General features: G+C 39.4%; 2 protein-coding genes across 2 annotated transcripts in view; one reads left to right on the top strand and one right to left on the bottom strand.

Annotated features, from left to right (window-relative positions):
• Positions 1 to 8,877, top strand: part of AIM1 (Enoyl-CoA hydratase/isomerase family) — a 29,839-nt gene extending 20,962 nt beyond the window's left edge. Inside the window, exons 12-19 of the mRNA XM_077363225.1 lie at positions 2,621 to 2,784; positions 3,908 to 4,162; positions 4,481 to 4,602; positions 4,699 to 4,820; positions 4,945 to 5,093; positions 5,311 to 5,449; positions 5,816 to 5,874; positions 8,580 to 8,877. Of these exons, the coding sequence (XP_077219340.1) occupies positions 2,621 to 2,784; positions 3,908 to 4,162; positions 4,481 to 4,602; positions 4,699 to 4,820; positions 4,945 to 5,093; positions 5,311 to 5,449; positions 5,816 to 5,860 (996 nt within the window). The 3' untranslated portion in view covers positions 5,861 to 5,874; positions 8,580 to 8,877. The remainder of the gene's footprint in view (positions 1 to 2,620; positions 2,785 to 3,907; positions 4,163 to 4,480; positions 4,603 to 4,698; positions 4,821 to 4,944; positions 5,094 to 5,310; positions 5,450 to 5,815; positions 5,875 to 8,579) is intronic.
• On the bottom strand, positions 5,942 to 8,889 carry LOC143853445 (pentatricopeptide repeat-containing protein At4g13650-like). Its single transcript, XM_077363212.1, has one exon. The coding sequence runs from the start codon at positions 8,676 to 8,678 to the stop codon at positions 6,336 to 6,338; it is 2,343 nt and encodes a 780-aa protein (XP_077219327.1). The 5' UTR covers positions 8,679 to 8,889; the 3' UTR covers positions 5,942 to 6,335.
• Positions 8,890 to 13,947: the final 5,058 nt, after the last annotated feature.

Here is a 13,947-nt window from a genome sequence, read left to right as displayed (position 1 = left end):
TCGCGGGTTTGAGATAAATCCATTGTAATCCTTGTATATTGTTTTTCTCATAGTGGAAGATCGTGTTTCTCGCCCGTGGAGTAGGCTTGGCCGAACCACGTAAAATCTTGGTGTTCATCTTGTGGCATATTTGTTTATTACTTTTATCTTTTCCGTTAATTTGTGCACGATCGGATTGGATTTGCCTGGCGGATTTTTCTCTACAAGTGGTATCAGAGCTCAGGTGGAGCGATCGTTGAGGCTGGGTGAAGTGATCGTGGGTGTTGTGGTTGGATCGCGGTTTGAGTGATCTTTGAGAGTAGAAAGATTGTTCAGAAAAGATTCTCGTTCGAGGTGGAGTGCTACACCATGAAGTGCGGAGTAATATGAGACGCGGTAAAATCAAATTCTACTTAGTTCAACATTGATAGATTTGACGGAAAGGGGAATTTCACCCTATGGCAGATGAGGGTGAAGGACATCCTAGTTCAACAGGGCTTGGCTAAGGCGTTGAAAGGAAAGGATGGGAAGCTGGAGAAGATGACGGGTGCTGTGTGGGAAGACATCAAGTCGAAGGTGGTCAGCACGATTCGACTGTGTCTGGCAGATAGCGTTATGTTTAACATTATGGAAGAGGAAGACGTGCATAAATTATGGGAGAAGTTGGAAAAGCTTTATATGTCAAAAAGCTTGACCAACAAGTTGTATTTGAAGCGGCAATTGTACGGGCTAAAGATGGAGGAAGGCGGAGATCTTCTGGAACACATCACGGTGTTCAACGGGCTTGTGGATCAAACTCCACAAGGTTGACGAAAAGTTGAAGGAAGAAGACAAGGCCCTTTTTCTTCTTACTTCTCTTCCTGATTCGTATGACAACCTGGTGACAACTTTATTGTATTGTAAAGATACAATAAAGTTAGAGGAAGTCACGGCGTCGCTCTTATCGAATGAGATGCGGAAGAAACCTGTTCTTGATGTAAGTGAAGAACAAGGGTTGGTTGTTCATGGTGGGAATCAAAGAGGAAGGTCGTCTGACAGGGGATCAGGAAAAGGCAGGTCAAGATCCAGGGTCGGCGGAAAAGGCGTGCAATGTTACCGTTGCAAGGAATATGGCCACATCAAGCGGGATTGTCCAAAGCGAGCTGACCAGGTAGACAATGGTGCCACGAATACTGTGGTGGCGGTAACGGATGAACAGAGCGAAGAGTTTAGAGACGCTCTCACAGTCTCCATAGGTAATCATACTTCTCCTCATGATGAGTGGATTTTAGATTCAGGGTGCTCTGTTCATGTATGCTCCAGGAGGGAATATTTTGATACATTCCAGGAGACAAGGGCTAGTGTGGTGTCCTTGGGTGACGGGTCTACTTGTGTCGTCACGGGAGTTGGGACGGTGAAGATCAAGATGTTCGATGGAGTGATTTGTACTTTGGGTGGTGTGGCGTATGTCTCAAAGATGCGAAGGAATCTAGTATCTCTTGGCCGGTTGGACTCCAGGGCTGCAGGTTTTCAGCTGTAGGTGGAGCCATGAAAATCACACATGGCTATATGGTTCTGATGAAAGGAGAGAAGTGTGGCAGATTGTATCATCTGGTCGGGGACATGGTGACTAATGTTCCGAAGATCTCGATGGGTTGTTGGAAACAAGGTAATGATATGCGTACACGTAGGGTCTCTTTCGCAGTTGGCGCAGAGACAGGTTTCCATGTTGCAGACGATGGTGAGAGGATGATAGTACCTGCGTTGGGGAGGATGGATCGAGATCCCTCTCCAAGGTTGACTGGGTGAGTCAACGGGTTGGCAGCTACACATGTGCATTGGCCGTGTTGATCGAATCGGGAGGAGTCAGAACCATGGTGATTCGAGAGTGTGTAGCTGGTACTGCAGAAGGCCAATGGTGGTTTGCGGTAATAGCGGACCGGTGGCGACATCAACGGAAAATCTTTAGGTGGCTGGGAAATAAGCCAAGGTGAAGATTGTTGGGAAAGTTGCCTTATTTCCCACCACTCGGTGGGAAGGTAGAAACCGAGAATAGGAAAGAGCCTATTTCAGTTCTTTAGAAAACACGGCAAGAGTGGTGACTTGTGCGTGGGGTTTTCTCTTGTGGTGTGTCGGCTGCCACAAGGAAAGAGAGAAAGAGAGAGAGAAGAAAAAGAGAGAGAGGGGAAGAGAGAGGAAGAAGAGAGAGTTTTCTTTGGGTTTTCTCTTGGGTACTTTCTCTTGGGTTTTTTCTCGGGTTATCTCTTGGTTACGATCTTGGGTTTGAGAAGCGAGGAAAAGGGTTGCGGGTTTGAGATAAATCCATTGTAATCCTTGTGTATTGTTTTTCTCATAGTGGAAGATCGTGTTTCTCGCCCGTGGAGTAGGCTTGACCGAACCACGTAAAATCTTGGTCTTCATCTTGTGGCATGTTTGTTTATTACTTTTATCTTTTCCGTTAATTTGTGCACGATCGGATTGGATTTGCCTGGCGGATTTTCTCAACACAGTTTTTTTATAATTGGTCCTTCTGACATCGTTTTGCTCTATTTGTAGCTGTTATGGAAAACATTTCACTTAAACAATCAATATTTAGAGATTTTTATGATCTTATATCCGTATTTATTGTTCTCCTTCTGACATAGTTTTGCTCTCTTTGTAGGCTGTTATTGAAAACATTCCACTTAAACAATCAATATTTAGAGATATTGAAAAGGCCTGCCCTCCTCACTGCATATTGGCAACAAATACTTCAACTATTGATCTTAATGTAGTTGGAGAGAAGACGTCTTCCCAAGATCGCATCGTGGGAGCACACTTTTTCAGGTCATTTGTCTTTTTGTTTGTAGTTGTGCATACACATTAACAAATCGATGTTTAACTTGTGGTCTTGAAACCACAAAAACTACCCATATTGCTTCCCAAGTTCTGCATAAAATCCTATGCGCACATGGTGTTATAGTTGACTATGATTATTTGAAATACTGGTTACAATGGTTTTATAAATGATAAATTTAATGGCTTCCAAAGAGGCCTTAGTGTTCCACCTGCAAATAAAATTATCTTAAAAACAGTCTTATTTGAAAGCAATGACCAATTTTGGTGGCCTCCAAAGATGCCCTAATCCTTCTAAGTAACTAATATAACTGTTAAAGTATAAAAGATTAAATAACACCATCTCCAATAGCTTAAGCTTTTGGAGTAAACTGGTAGTTTCACATGGTATCAGAGCAGATGCCTGGGTTCAACCTCCCCGACAGCAAAAATCCACATACAATGGGCAAACCCAAAAGAGGAGCCACATGTGCCATGTGTGGACCAACCCTAGAAAGAGGGCCACATGTGAGGGGGAGTGTTAAAGTATAAAAGATTAAATAACGCCATCTCCAACAGCTTAAGCTTTTGGAGTAAACTGGTAGTTTCACAATAACATTCAAATTCACGATATGAAAAGGTGCTCTCTTCTTTTGCTACTTAATTAGATATGAACTTTTTTTTATCAGTTCTTTGTTCATTCGTTCAAATTAGCATTTCCTAGTCAGATTCTTTGTTCACTATAAAAATTATGAGGAATAATCATTAGTTATTTTGGTATTCCTAAAATTTTCCCTAAATTTATGATTCCAGAAACACCTTTGATTCTGTGAACTTGCATAACAATCTTCACTTCTCTCTTATAGATTATATTTCGTGTGTGGTAAACAAGTGAGGGTATTTTATAATAAATATGTAAATAGCTCGTCTTTTAAAAAATGAACTTTTTCATGCTTCTAGTATAACAAATGTGTTTTGGCAACTCGAAAAATTTGGAGAACTTTTATTTATTTATTTTGGGGTGTATAAAATTGTCATTTTAATAGTTTTCCGTTATACCCTTATTACATATACATATGCGCTGAATCTTGATTTCAGAATCTGCTTTAGTTCTAATATGATCTTTAATGAGCAGTCCTGCCCATGTGATGCCTCTCTTGGAAATCGTTCGGACTGCAAAGACTTCACCACAGGCAATTCTAGATCTCATGACTGTCGGGAAGACCATAAATAAAGTCCCTGTTGTAGTGGGAAACTGCACTGGATTCGCTGTGAACCGTACCTTCTTCCCATACACTCAAGGGGCACAGATCTTACTACATCTAGGTGTAGATGTGTTCAGAATTGACAGAGCGATCAGCCATTTTGGCATGCCAATGGGACCATTCCAGTAATCTTCTTCTTCTATTTATAGTATTCTTGGCATGTGCACAGACTGTGTGTGTGTGTGAGAGAGAGAGAGAGAGAGAGAGAGAGAGAGAGAGAGAGAGAGTACACTTTATTTGAACCCATCCCATGTGAGAGAGAGATTTGAAATTTCATACACTTTATTTGAACCCATCCCATGTGCATTCGTCTTATGTGATGTTTTGAGATTTGGTTGGATCATGTGTGCCTCTGTGTATGTGTTTGTGGGTCATGGGTGCTTTTTTACATATATATGGGGTGTTCAACTATGCTGATGTCTTGTGTTTTGTGGTGCTGACAGGCTTCAGGACTTAGCTGGGTATGGGGTAGCCTTGGCAGTGGGGAAAGAGTTTGCTTCTGCCTTCCCCGATCGCACTTTTAGGTCACAGTTGGTTCAACTTTTGGTGGAAAGTGGACGAAATGGTACCCAAAATAGTTGCAGTTTCTTATTGTTCCCACTGCTGCTCAGTCTTTATCATTTCTTATCATTTGGGTTTCACGCAATGCCTTGTGTTGCAGGGAAAAACAATGGAAAGGGATACTACATATACAAGAAGGGAAGCAAGCCGAAGCCTGATCCTGATGTGCTATCAATAATTGAGGAATCTCGAAGGCTTAGTAACATCATGCCTCATGGAAAGGTTCCTCTCTCTCTCTCTCTCTACACACACACACACACACACACACACACACACACACACACATATATATATATATATTCTGTGGGAGTGTACCTGACATTGTTTGGTCCTGATGTCACTCTAGCCTATATCTTTGAGCGACCAAGAAATTGTGGAGATGGTACTCTTTCCAGTCGTGAACGAGGCGTGCCGGGTAATGGATGAAGGAGTTGTTGTTCGAGCATCAGACCTTGATATTTCATCTGTCCTTGGAATGAGCTTCCCGTCTTACCGGTACGTACTCCTGAAACATAATCTTCAGGACCCACTTTTGCTGGGACATGTGTCAAGAAGTGGCCAAAGTTCGGGTCCTTTGTTGCTTTTTCTGCTGTTTTGTGATGGTATTTTATTTTTGGCCGAATTTCAGCAATCTATGCAAGCATGTTTTGAACTCTTTTTTTTTTTTTTTGGTTTGCATGCACAAATGAGAGCAATTTTTTTTGTTTGGTAGAGGTGGTATCGTCTTTTGGGCAGATTCAATTGGTTCTAGTTATATATATACAAGTCTCAAGAAGTGGGCAGAAGCATATGGTAGCTTTTACAGACCATCAAGATTTTTAGAGGAAAGAGCAATGAAAGGCATGCCTTTGGTAAGAAGACTCATCAAGTTCCTATTTTTTCTCTTCATCTCCTTAATAACATTCCTTCCATCTTATCATAAAGTTGAACTCTGCTTACTCTTCAAAGCACAAACTCGTCCTGTGGATGTTGCAAATGGCCCAATTAAACCTGATTGTGCTTTTTTGCTATTAATTGGGGGCATAGTAGAATTTATATGTACTATGTTGCTTCGTGTTTTGATACTCATGTGTTTTTAGTTTCCTTAAAATGGCCAAGTAAATTCTCCTACAATTAAGTTCTATTCAGAACTCATTTTTGGCTTCTTCACTAGTAAAAAAACGCTTGCCAAAACTGCAGCTTTTTCGAGTTATGCTGACATGGTTATATCTCTACAGAGTACACCTACTTCGAAGCCTCAAGATTCAAGGGCACGCCTGTAACAAATGCCTCTACTGTAAGTATGCCCATATTTTTTATAAGCACACTAGATATTGTTGGAAAGTAAAATACGTTATTCCTTTAAGCACACTAATATAATCTTTGTACATTATTAGCATATCTAATTATAAAACTAACACTCTACTACTTAATAAGAATTACACTGAAGCACTTTATAACTTTCAAGAACAACTATTGATATTGACATGAAACTTATTACATCAGTGATATGCTCTAATGATAATTTCTATCTTGGATAAATTGCTATTTGATAAGTCTTGGATTCAACCTGCGGGTTTAGTTATAACTCTCACTTATTAACTAATTAAAAATTCTTATTTGATAAACACTACTGGCATATATCATCGACAATAACATGCACAAAACCAACCTTTCAATCGGCTGGTTTTGCATCTTTAGCTCTCACAAAATCTTTTCAATTTCACGGGGCGAAAAATCTCCCAGACAAAAACTTTATCATGTCGTATCTCTTGTAGTCACCCGGCTACTTCCAGGATCCTTTCTGACTCCAATCTCTGCCATTGTCTCCCTTAATTTTGAAGCTTCTTTCCATCTCCCAGCCTCTGAGTAGAGACTCGACAGAAGAACATAAGATGCATGATCATCAGGCTCTAATTCCATCACTCGTTTTGCCGATTTCTCTCCAATCTTTATGTTCCCATAGTTCCGACAAGCACTCAGCAAAGCTCTCCACACAGTGACACCTGGATCAGATTGTATTCCAGTGATAATTTCATATGCGTCCTCAAGTCTTCCTGCTCGTCCAAAAACATCAACCAAGCAACAATAATGCTCGGATTCTGGCTCAATTCCATATTTGTGGCACATCAGATCAAAGAAGAAAATGCTCTCATCCACAAGACCCCTGTGGCCGCAAGCTGATAACACCGCAATGAAAGTCATCTTGTTTGGAATTATATCCATCATTCCCAACTCTTTGAATGTCTGAATCGCCTCATCTGCTCTTCCATGCTGTGCAAATCCTGATATCAAGGAATTGAATGTTACTATATTTGGTACCCAGAGTTCCTCGAAAGCTTTGATTGAGTCTTCCATGTTTCCCGATTTAGCATACATGTCCATCACTGAGCTCCCAACGTAAACATCTCTAGCAAACCCAGTTTTGATTATCGAGCAATGAAATTGTCTTCCCATATCCATATCTGCTAGGCCAGAACACGCTACAAGACATGACGGAAAAGTAAATTCACTTGGGTGGAATCCAGAAACTACCATTTCTTTACTAATTCTCAGAGCATCTAGTTCAAGCCCATTTTGTGCATAGTGTCCAATTATAGAATTCCATGAAATTTCATCCCTGTGCACCATGTTGTCAAAAGCTCTTCGTGCATCATTGGTGGCCCCACACTTCGAGTACATGCTAATCACGGCATTTACAACATGACTTTCAGAACCATGGCTTGACTTCACAACTTGTGTATGGATCTGGCGTCCTGTTTGCAAATCTAATCGACTCCGGCAATATTTTAGAACAGAGATAAAGGTAACTCCATCGGGTTTCATCTTTGTTTCCCGCCGAAATTCACGGAAGAGCTCAAGGCATTTCTGCGAAAATTCCTCTGTCTGAGCATAGCCTATGATCATAGAATTCCAAGAGACAATGTCTCTGCTAGAAATCATTCTAAAAACTTTATCTGCATCACCCATTCTATTAAAACCAGAATACAAAACTAGAAGAACACTTGCTATGAAACAATCTTTCTGGTATCCATTTTTTATCATCTGTGTATGTATTTGATTCCCTGCTTCGATTTCTTGAATCTCAATACATGCCTTTAAAGCACTAGACAATACATGCTGATCAGATTTCATGCCTTGTCTATGCATTTCTCTGTACAAAACCAGAGCTTCTTCTCCATCTCCATTTTTTGCATAGCCTGAAATTGCTGAACTCCAAACAAAACCATCCTTCCTCACCATGGCATCAAAAATCTTCCGCCCGGAATCCATATTCTTGCACTTTCCATACATGTCCACAAGAGCCGCCCCCACGACAGTATCAAATTCAATTGCAGATTTTAAAACAAAGCCATGGATTTGTTCGACCTCCCTCTCGAAACAGCAACACTTCAGCAAGCTCGTAAAAGTAAAATCATTCGGATTCAAACCATCAGCTCGCATCCCCGAAAACAATCTGAGAACCTCATCATGATCTCCAATCTGAGCAAACCCAGAAATCATGACATTCCAAGAAACAGAATCTCTACGAAACAAGCCGTAAAACACCCAACAAGCATCATCATGAAAACCCATTTTAAAATACATGTCTACGAGAGAACTCCCTGCAAATTCATTTCTTTCAAGCCCAAAACAGATGATCAATCCATGAATCTGAATACCCAATTCGAGCATACGGAGATTCGTACAGGCACGGATCGCAATGGAGAAAGTAAATTGATTTGGCTTCTCACTCTCTCCAACCCTCTCTTTAAACATTATCAGGGCTGTTGTGTAAAACTCAGAGTGAACATAGGCTGTAATCATGGAAGTCCATGTGACAACATTCTTGTGAGGTGTATTCTCAAACAGTTGGTGGGCCTTGTATAAGTCACCACACCTTGAGTAAAAATTCAAAATAGTGTTTGTGAAGTATATGTCTGAAATGGTGCCTGAAATTATGAGCTTTGAATGGATCTGTTTGCATTTTCTAATGGATTTTGATTGGGCATGTTTTTGCAGTAGGAAGGAGATGGATTCTCGGTCGTTGGATTCAGTGGTCTTGAGGTGGAGGGAGCGGTAAGGGAATGTACAGATGCCAATCAGAGGGCGACGGAGCATTCCGATCCGATGGCTAGGATTTCATCAGACTTTAGGAGATTAGGAAAAATAAATCCCTCAAAACTACCCTCCTAATCTTTGTTTAGATTGTTGTTGTTATTTTCCCATAAAAGAAATAAGAAGCACTTGGCTGCTGCTGTGCCCCTATTTTATACTTCATACCTAGTTTGAATGACTGAATTACCCTTTACAACTTTAATACTCCATGTCCCTGTGGGTGCTCGGCCATTGATGGAAGGAAAATGCTTACAAAAAAAAAAAGATGGGTCACTTTTTGGGCCCCACATGTGGATGTTATTTTATCCGTTGATCCAACTAGTAATTGGGTGATCTAGCGCCTTCACCCAATACGATGGTCTACAAGATCAATGGTCTTGATTATACATAAATGTCCACAGGTGGGACCTAATAACTGGTGGTTAGGATCAATCCTACTCAGTCTCAATCTCCACCGTACGTGTGGCACTTATACAGAAATTCATGCAATGGGGCCCGCTGCATGAGTACCTGCACAAAAATCACACTGATCGGATTAGCCACTTGTTGAATCTAAGCCGTCAGTCATCTCAAATCTCAAAAATAAGGTTTGATAGATCAATTGGCTAGGATTGAGCTTTTCTTGGCACAAAGCAAAAATAAAGTTTGATGGATCGATTGGCTAGGATTATCTGATCAAGGTCGGGGCAGTGGCAATCAACGATGGATCCTGGAATTGATCCAAGAGGGGTACAAAGCAATTGGATCCGACCGTGTCCATTGGATCGATATCCTAATATCCAAAATTACCCAAACATATGGGAAATATTATCAGCACTACTGTATTTTGATGAGGGCAGTCCTCGCTTTATTAAAAGTACAGTATGGCCCACACAATAAGATGATCCAAACAGTCCATTAGATGGGCCACAGCCTAATTAGGTTGTGCCCCAAAAATTATTTCCATAGGTTGATCCTAACTCTCCGATCTATAGATGGTTAGGATCCACACTCTAACATTCAGATCGGAGGGTTAAGATCAACCTATGGAAATGATTTTTGGGGCACAACCTATTTAGGCTGTGGACAATCAAATGGACGGTTTGGATCATCCTATAGTGTGGGCCATACCGTACTTTCAATAAAGTGTGGAGTGCCCTCATCAAAATTCAGTAGTGCTGACAACACTTCTCAACATATTCATAAATTCCCTTTTTCCATCCTAATGAATGATCTTGGGTTTTCATATTACAAAAGGAAAATTTATTAAAATCGGTTGTTTCCTCAAAACCCTTTTCCAACAATACACTAGAAGAGAAAGCGAGAAAGAAGGAAATGAGAATTGATGAGTTTATGTTTTACAATGCTATTACGGAAACTCCGCGAATGTTTTTCACAGCCTGTCCCAAGAAAGGATAAACGAGGAGGGTTGGCGTCAGGTTGGAAGCCGGCCATAAAATTTTGTCACTCTTCTAAGAAATGAATCCAATAGAAAATAAAAAGGACCTTCATATGGTTTTCATTGATTTAGAGAAAGCGTATGATAGGGTTCTCAGAAGTGTTATGTGGTGGGTCCTTGAAAGGAAAAAAATGACTACTAAATATGTTGTTGTGATTAAGGATATGTACGATGGAGCAGTAACTAGTGTCAGAACCACAGATGGCACGTCTAGTGAGTTTCCAATTACAATAGGACTGCACCAAGGATCAGCTCTAAGCCCTTATCTTTTTACTCTAGTTATGGATGAGCTTACGGAGGGTATCCAGGATGAGGTGCCGTGGTGTATGTTATGTTGGTGGAATCTGTGGCTGATGGAGATTTAAAATCAATAAGTGATGATGCTTCAAGGCGCGTAATCGCTTTCCTTAAGACAAATTTCGCCCCCACCAGTTGTGTGCAACGGGGATCCGCGAATTACCTCCAAGATACAATGAAGCCTTATAGGAATATCCTACAAATGTTTGATGACGCTTTGCACAAGCGGAATCATACCCAAAAAGCCCTTTGAGAATTACAATTCTTAGAGAAATTTACTAAAAACTGTTTCTGCAGAAAAACAGTATTTAGTACACTATTTTGTATAAAACTCAGCCTTTAAAATAAGAGAGTAAATAAGAGAGTAAATAAGAGAGTAGGGGATTTCATAAGAGAAAAGTTCCAGGAAAAACTAACTTTCAAAAGACAAATTTTCTACTCTTTTTATAGAGCCATAGATGTCTTTTTCAATGTGAAAAGCATCTCTTCAAAGTACCTCTTCAAAGTACCCTTTAGATTGGTTTGTACAATGGCTGTTAGATCGCACCTCTTCGCGATATAACTAATTTGGATCATCCATAAAGTGTCTCTTGAGTTTGAAATCATCCATGACTATTGGGAAGCAAAAGGAGACGAAGAGATTCAAACTTGGAAGTGAAAAGATGTGTCCATTTTTCTCCCAACGAATAGATTTCTGCTCAGCCACGGTCGCCCGCCGATATGCTTCTGGACTTTCTAATTTTTACGATCCAAAGAACCGTGGTCGATCGGGTCACCGCAGTCGACCGGCCACACCTTTCTGGAAATGTTTATGTTTCCAGAAGCCAATCCGCGGTCACCCAGGAACCCCCTGTCGACCGGCCCTGTCTGAAAATTATTTTTCTATTTTAAATGTAACTTGTGAAAATCCTTTTAATTTCCAACACTATTTTGAAAATCTCTAACAATCCGAAAATCTCTAACAATCCCCCACTATTTTCAAAATCAAAGAAAGTTTTCTCATCAGGCTTGGAAACCTTACGCATAAATGAAGGTATCTTACGATTTGAACCTTCACTTAGTGAAAACTCATCAAAGTTAGTCAGAATTGCATAGTAGACGTACCTTTGAACTAGCGATTATATTTGACTAACCGAACATATATCACACATAAGTTTTCATCTCATTAGGCAGTTTCTAAGAGCCGACACATGTATTGGCTTTGTGTCTGTATCTCAGTTTCATGTAGTACTCTAGAGACCAGCCAAGACTCATAGAAGGCAGCACCACCTTTACACTCACATAGGTAGGCTTAAGAGTGCCCCTGTAACTATAGCACCCTAACATCATGTTACAAGCCTATTAAGAGCCAGTTGCTCAGCCTTACCCTTTTAAACATTACAGGTACCAAGCATTTTACCTTGGGATGACAAATAAAAATATATTATAGTGCTTGCAATCACTCCGAATGATGTACTTGGGCTCATTGAACTCGAGACTTGATGTCTCTTCAAGTGTTGAGTCGAGTTTCCATCATTTGTGATCATTGGTTAATGGCTTTAATCCATCCCTGTATGGCATTTAACCACCATCCATCTTGCGAGATCTTTCAATCATATTTTGGTCTAGACTAATATAATCAATTGTTATCACATCATCTGTGAGTAACTGCCTTACATAACCACCCTAAGTCATATATCTTGACTTACCACTTGGTTATAGGCCCTCAATAGTGCAAGAACCCACTACTGACATTTTAACAACATTGGCTTATTTCAAACTGGAGTTTCCAATAATGAATTCCTTCGCCAATTTGCCTCTTCATACTAAAAGCCCAATGCATTAAATTCTGGCTCCATAGAATCAATTATGCATCCTTACTTTTAGAGGCCCGGGAGATATACCCCCACTATGAGTGCATATCATTCACTCATTCATGTGTGCTCAGTCACCTAACTGACATTTCATATCCTTCCATCATTACAGGATACCAACTATAGACATTTCTATAGTTCAAAATTATATTCAGCCATTTGAAAATCCATACACGTTAATGTACTTGACCTGAACTTCTAGTAAATATACAAGTTTGCATATTTCTTTTGTTTTACCAGGTCTAATAGCTATCAAAGTATACAAAAACTATCAATAACATAGTTTTACTAAGATTGAAAAAATAATTCTTCTACTTTCCAATTTTGGGTTTGAAACAAAATTATATACCTTCGTGTATGTTCAAATGATTAAACCTTTGGGTATATTCTATATTGAGACATAACACGGCCGTTACTCTTTCTCACATTTTTCAATACCCAACAAATCATTTACAACCCTAACACTTTATAAATGACAAAACTCTTTGGTGTTTGGATACCTAAGTTTATGTCAGATTTAGATCACAAATTACTTGTGACATCTATAATCCTAATGTCAACATCAAAATCACATGTTATCCAAAGCCGATAACAACTTTAGAATTTTAGATTTACTATAAACATATTTATTGCATTATGAATCCTCAAATCATTTGATATTTTAACTTTATCAAATATTTCTTGTTCTGTTTATATACTTCAGCAAATCATACAATGACTTCCATATCTAATTTCCATACTAGAAATCTCAGAAAACTTGAAATCATTCTATGAGGAATGATAGAGGCAAGGAGCCCTTGCATAAACAAAAGAGAAGGGCGCCCCATTAGCTCCACCCCATTTTAAGCTACCGGTTTGACCATTCAAAGAGGTTGCTATTAATCGATTTTTAATAGCTGTATTTGGGTTCATTAATAAAGTAAACCTTCCAAATACCTGTCCATTGCCGTTAAGCTTTCCCAACCTTACTCTTTTTGCGTATCTATTCCTGATTTTCTGGAATATAAATCTGGTAGATTAAGATGGAAATTACTTCACATAGGAGAAAACAACCCAAGCACGCAAAAGAAAGAGCGCAGGACCTACCAAAAAAAGAGTGCAAAAGGAAGAAGACGACTTCCACTCAGTATTTGATATTTTATCCAGAAAAAGGGTATGTAACCTTGCATAGATTTCGATCGATGCTTAATAACCACTTATTCAGTCAAGTTTCTGGATTTTAGCTACCAAATGTGTTGAAAAACTAGTATATTATCCTTTTTTCCATAGCATTTTTTCGATCAAAATTGAACGGTAAAGTGATGCTCTTGTAGTATTCTTGTTAAAATCGCCTTGGCCTACTTTCAAAATTCCATCACAAAGGAAAGCATCTCAATTTCTAAGTTTCCCCCCATTTTTTGCCATTAAAGCTCTGTTATGGATAATTAAAACAATTTTTTTATTCAGTTCGGTTGATTTTATGTAGAATAATCTTTTTTAAGGTATGGATTCTGTACATATGTTGCTGTTTTCTAGTGTTTGGTTACTGTATTACGGTCATTTTGGAATTCTTGAATCCCATGGAACTTTGTGCTTTGAAATCTAATCTTGGCAGAAGTGGACACAAAGAGAGCATCAGTTTACTAGTCTTTAGATTTAATTTTTCTTTCCTTTTTTTCCCAATAAAATTTGACCTATACAATCT

The sequence above is a fragment of the Tasmannia lanceolata genome, unplaced genomic scaffold (genome assembly GCF_043159265.1).
Source record: "Tasmannia lanceolata isolate RefF3 unplaced genomic scaffold, GAP_Taslan_0.1 ptg000003l, whole genome shotgun sequence".
NCBI classification, from domain to species: domain Eukaryota; kingdom Viridiplantae; phylum Streptophyta; class Magnoliopsida; order Canellales; family Winteraceae; genus Tasmannia; species Tasmannia lanceolata.
Note: the sequence above shows the minus strand (reverse complement) of the source record. Positions and strands in the feature narration are given on the sequence as shown.

What these genes read in the sequence shown, in the direction of transcription:
- LOC143853445 (XM_077363212.1), bottom strand. Translation starts at nt 8,678, where the DNA reads ATGCTCCGTCGCCCTCTGATTGGCATCTGTACATTCCCTTACCGCTCC.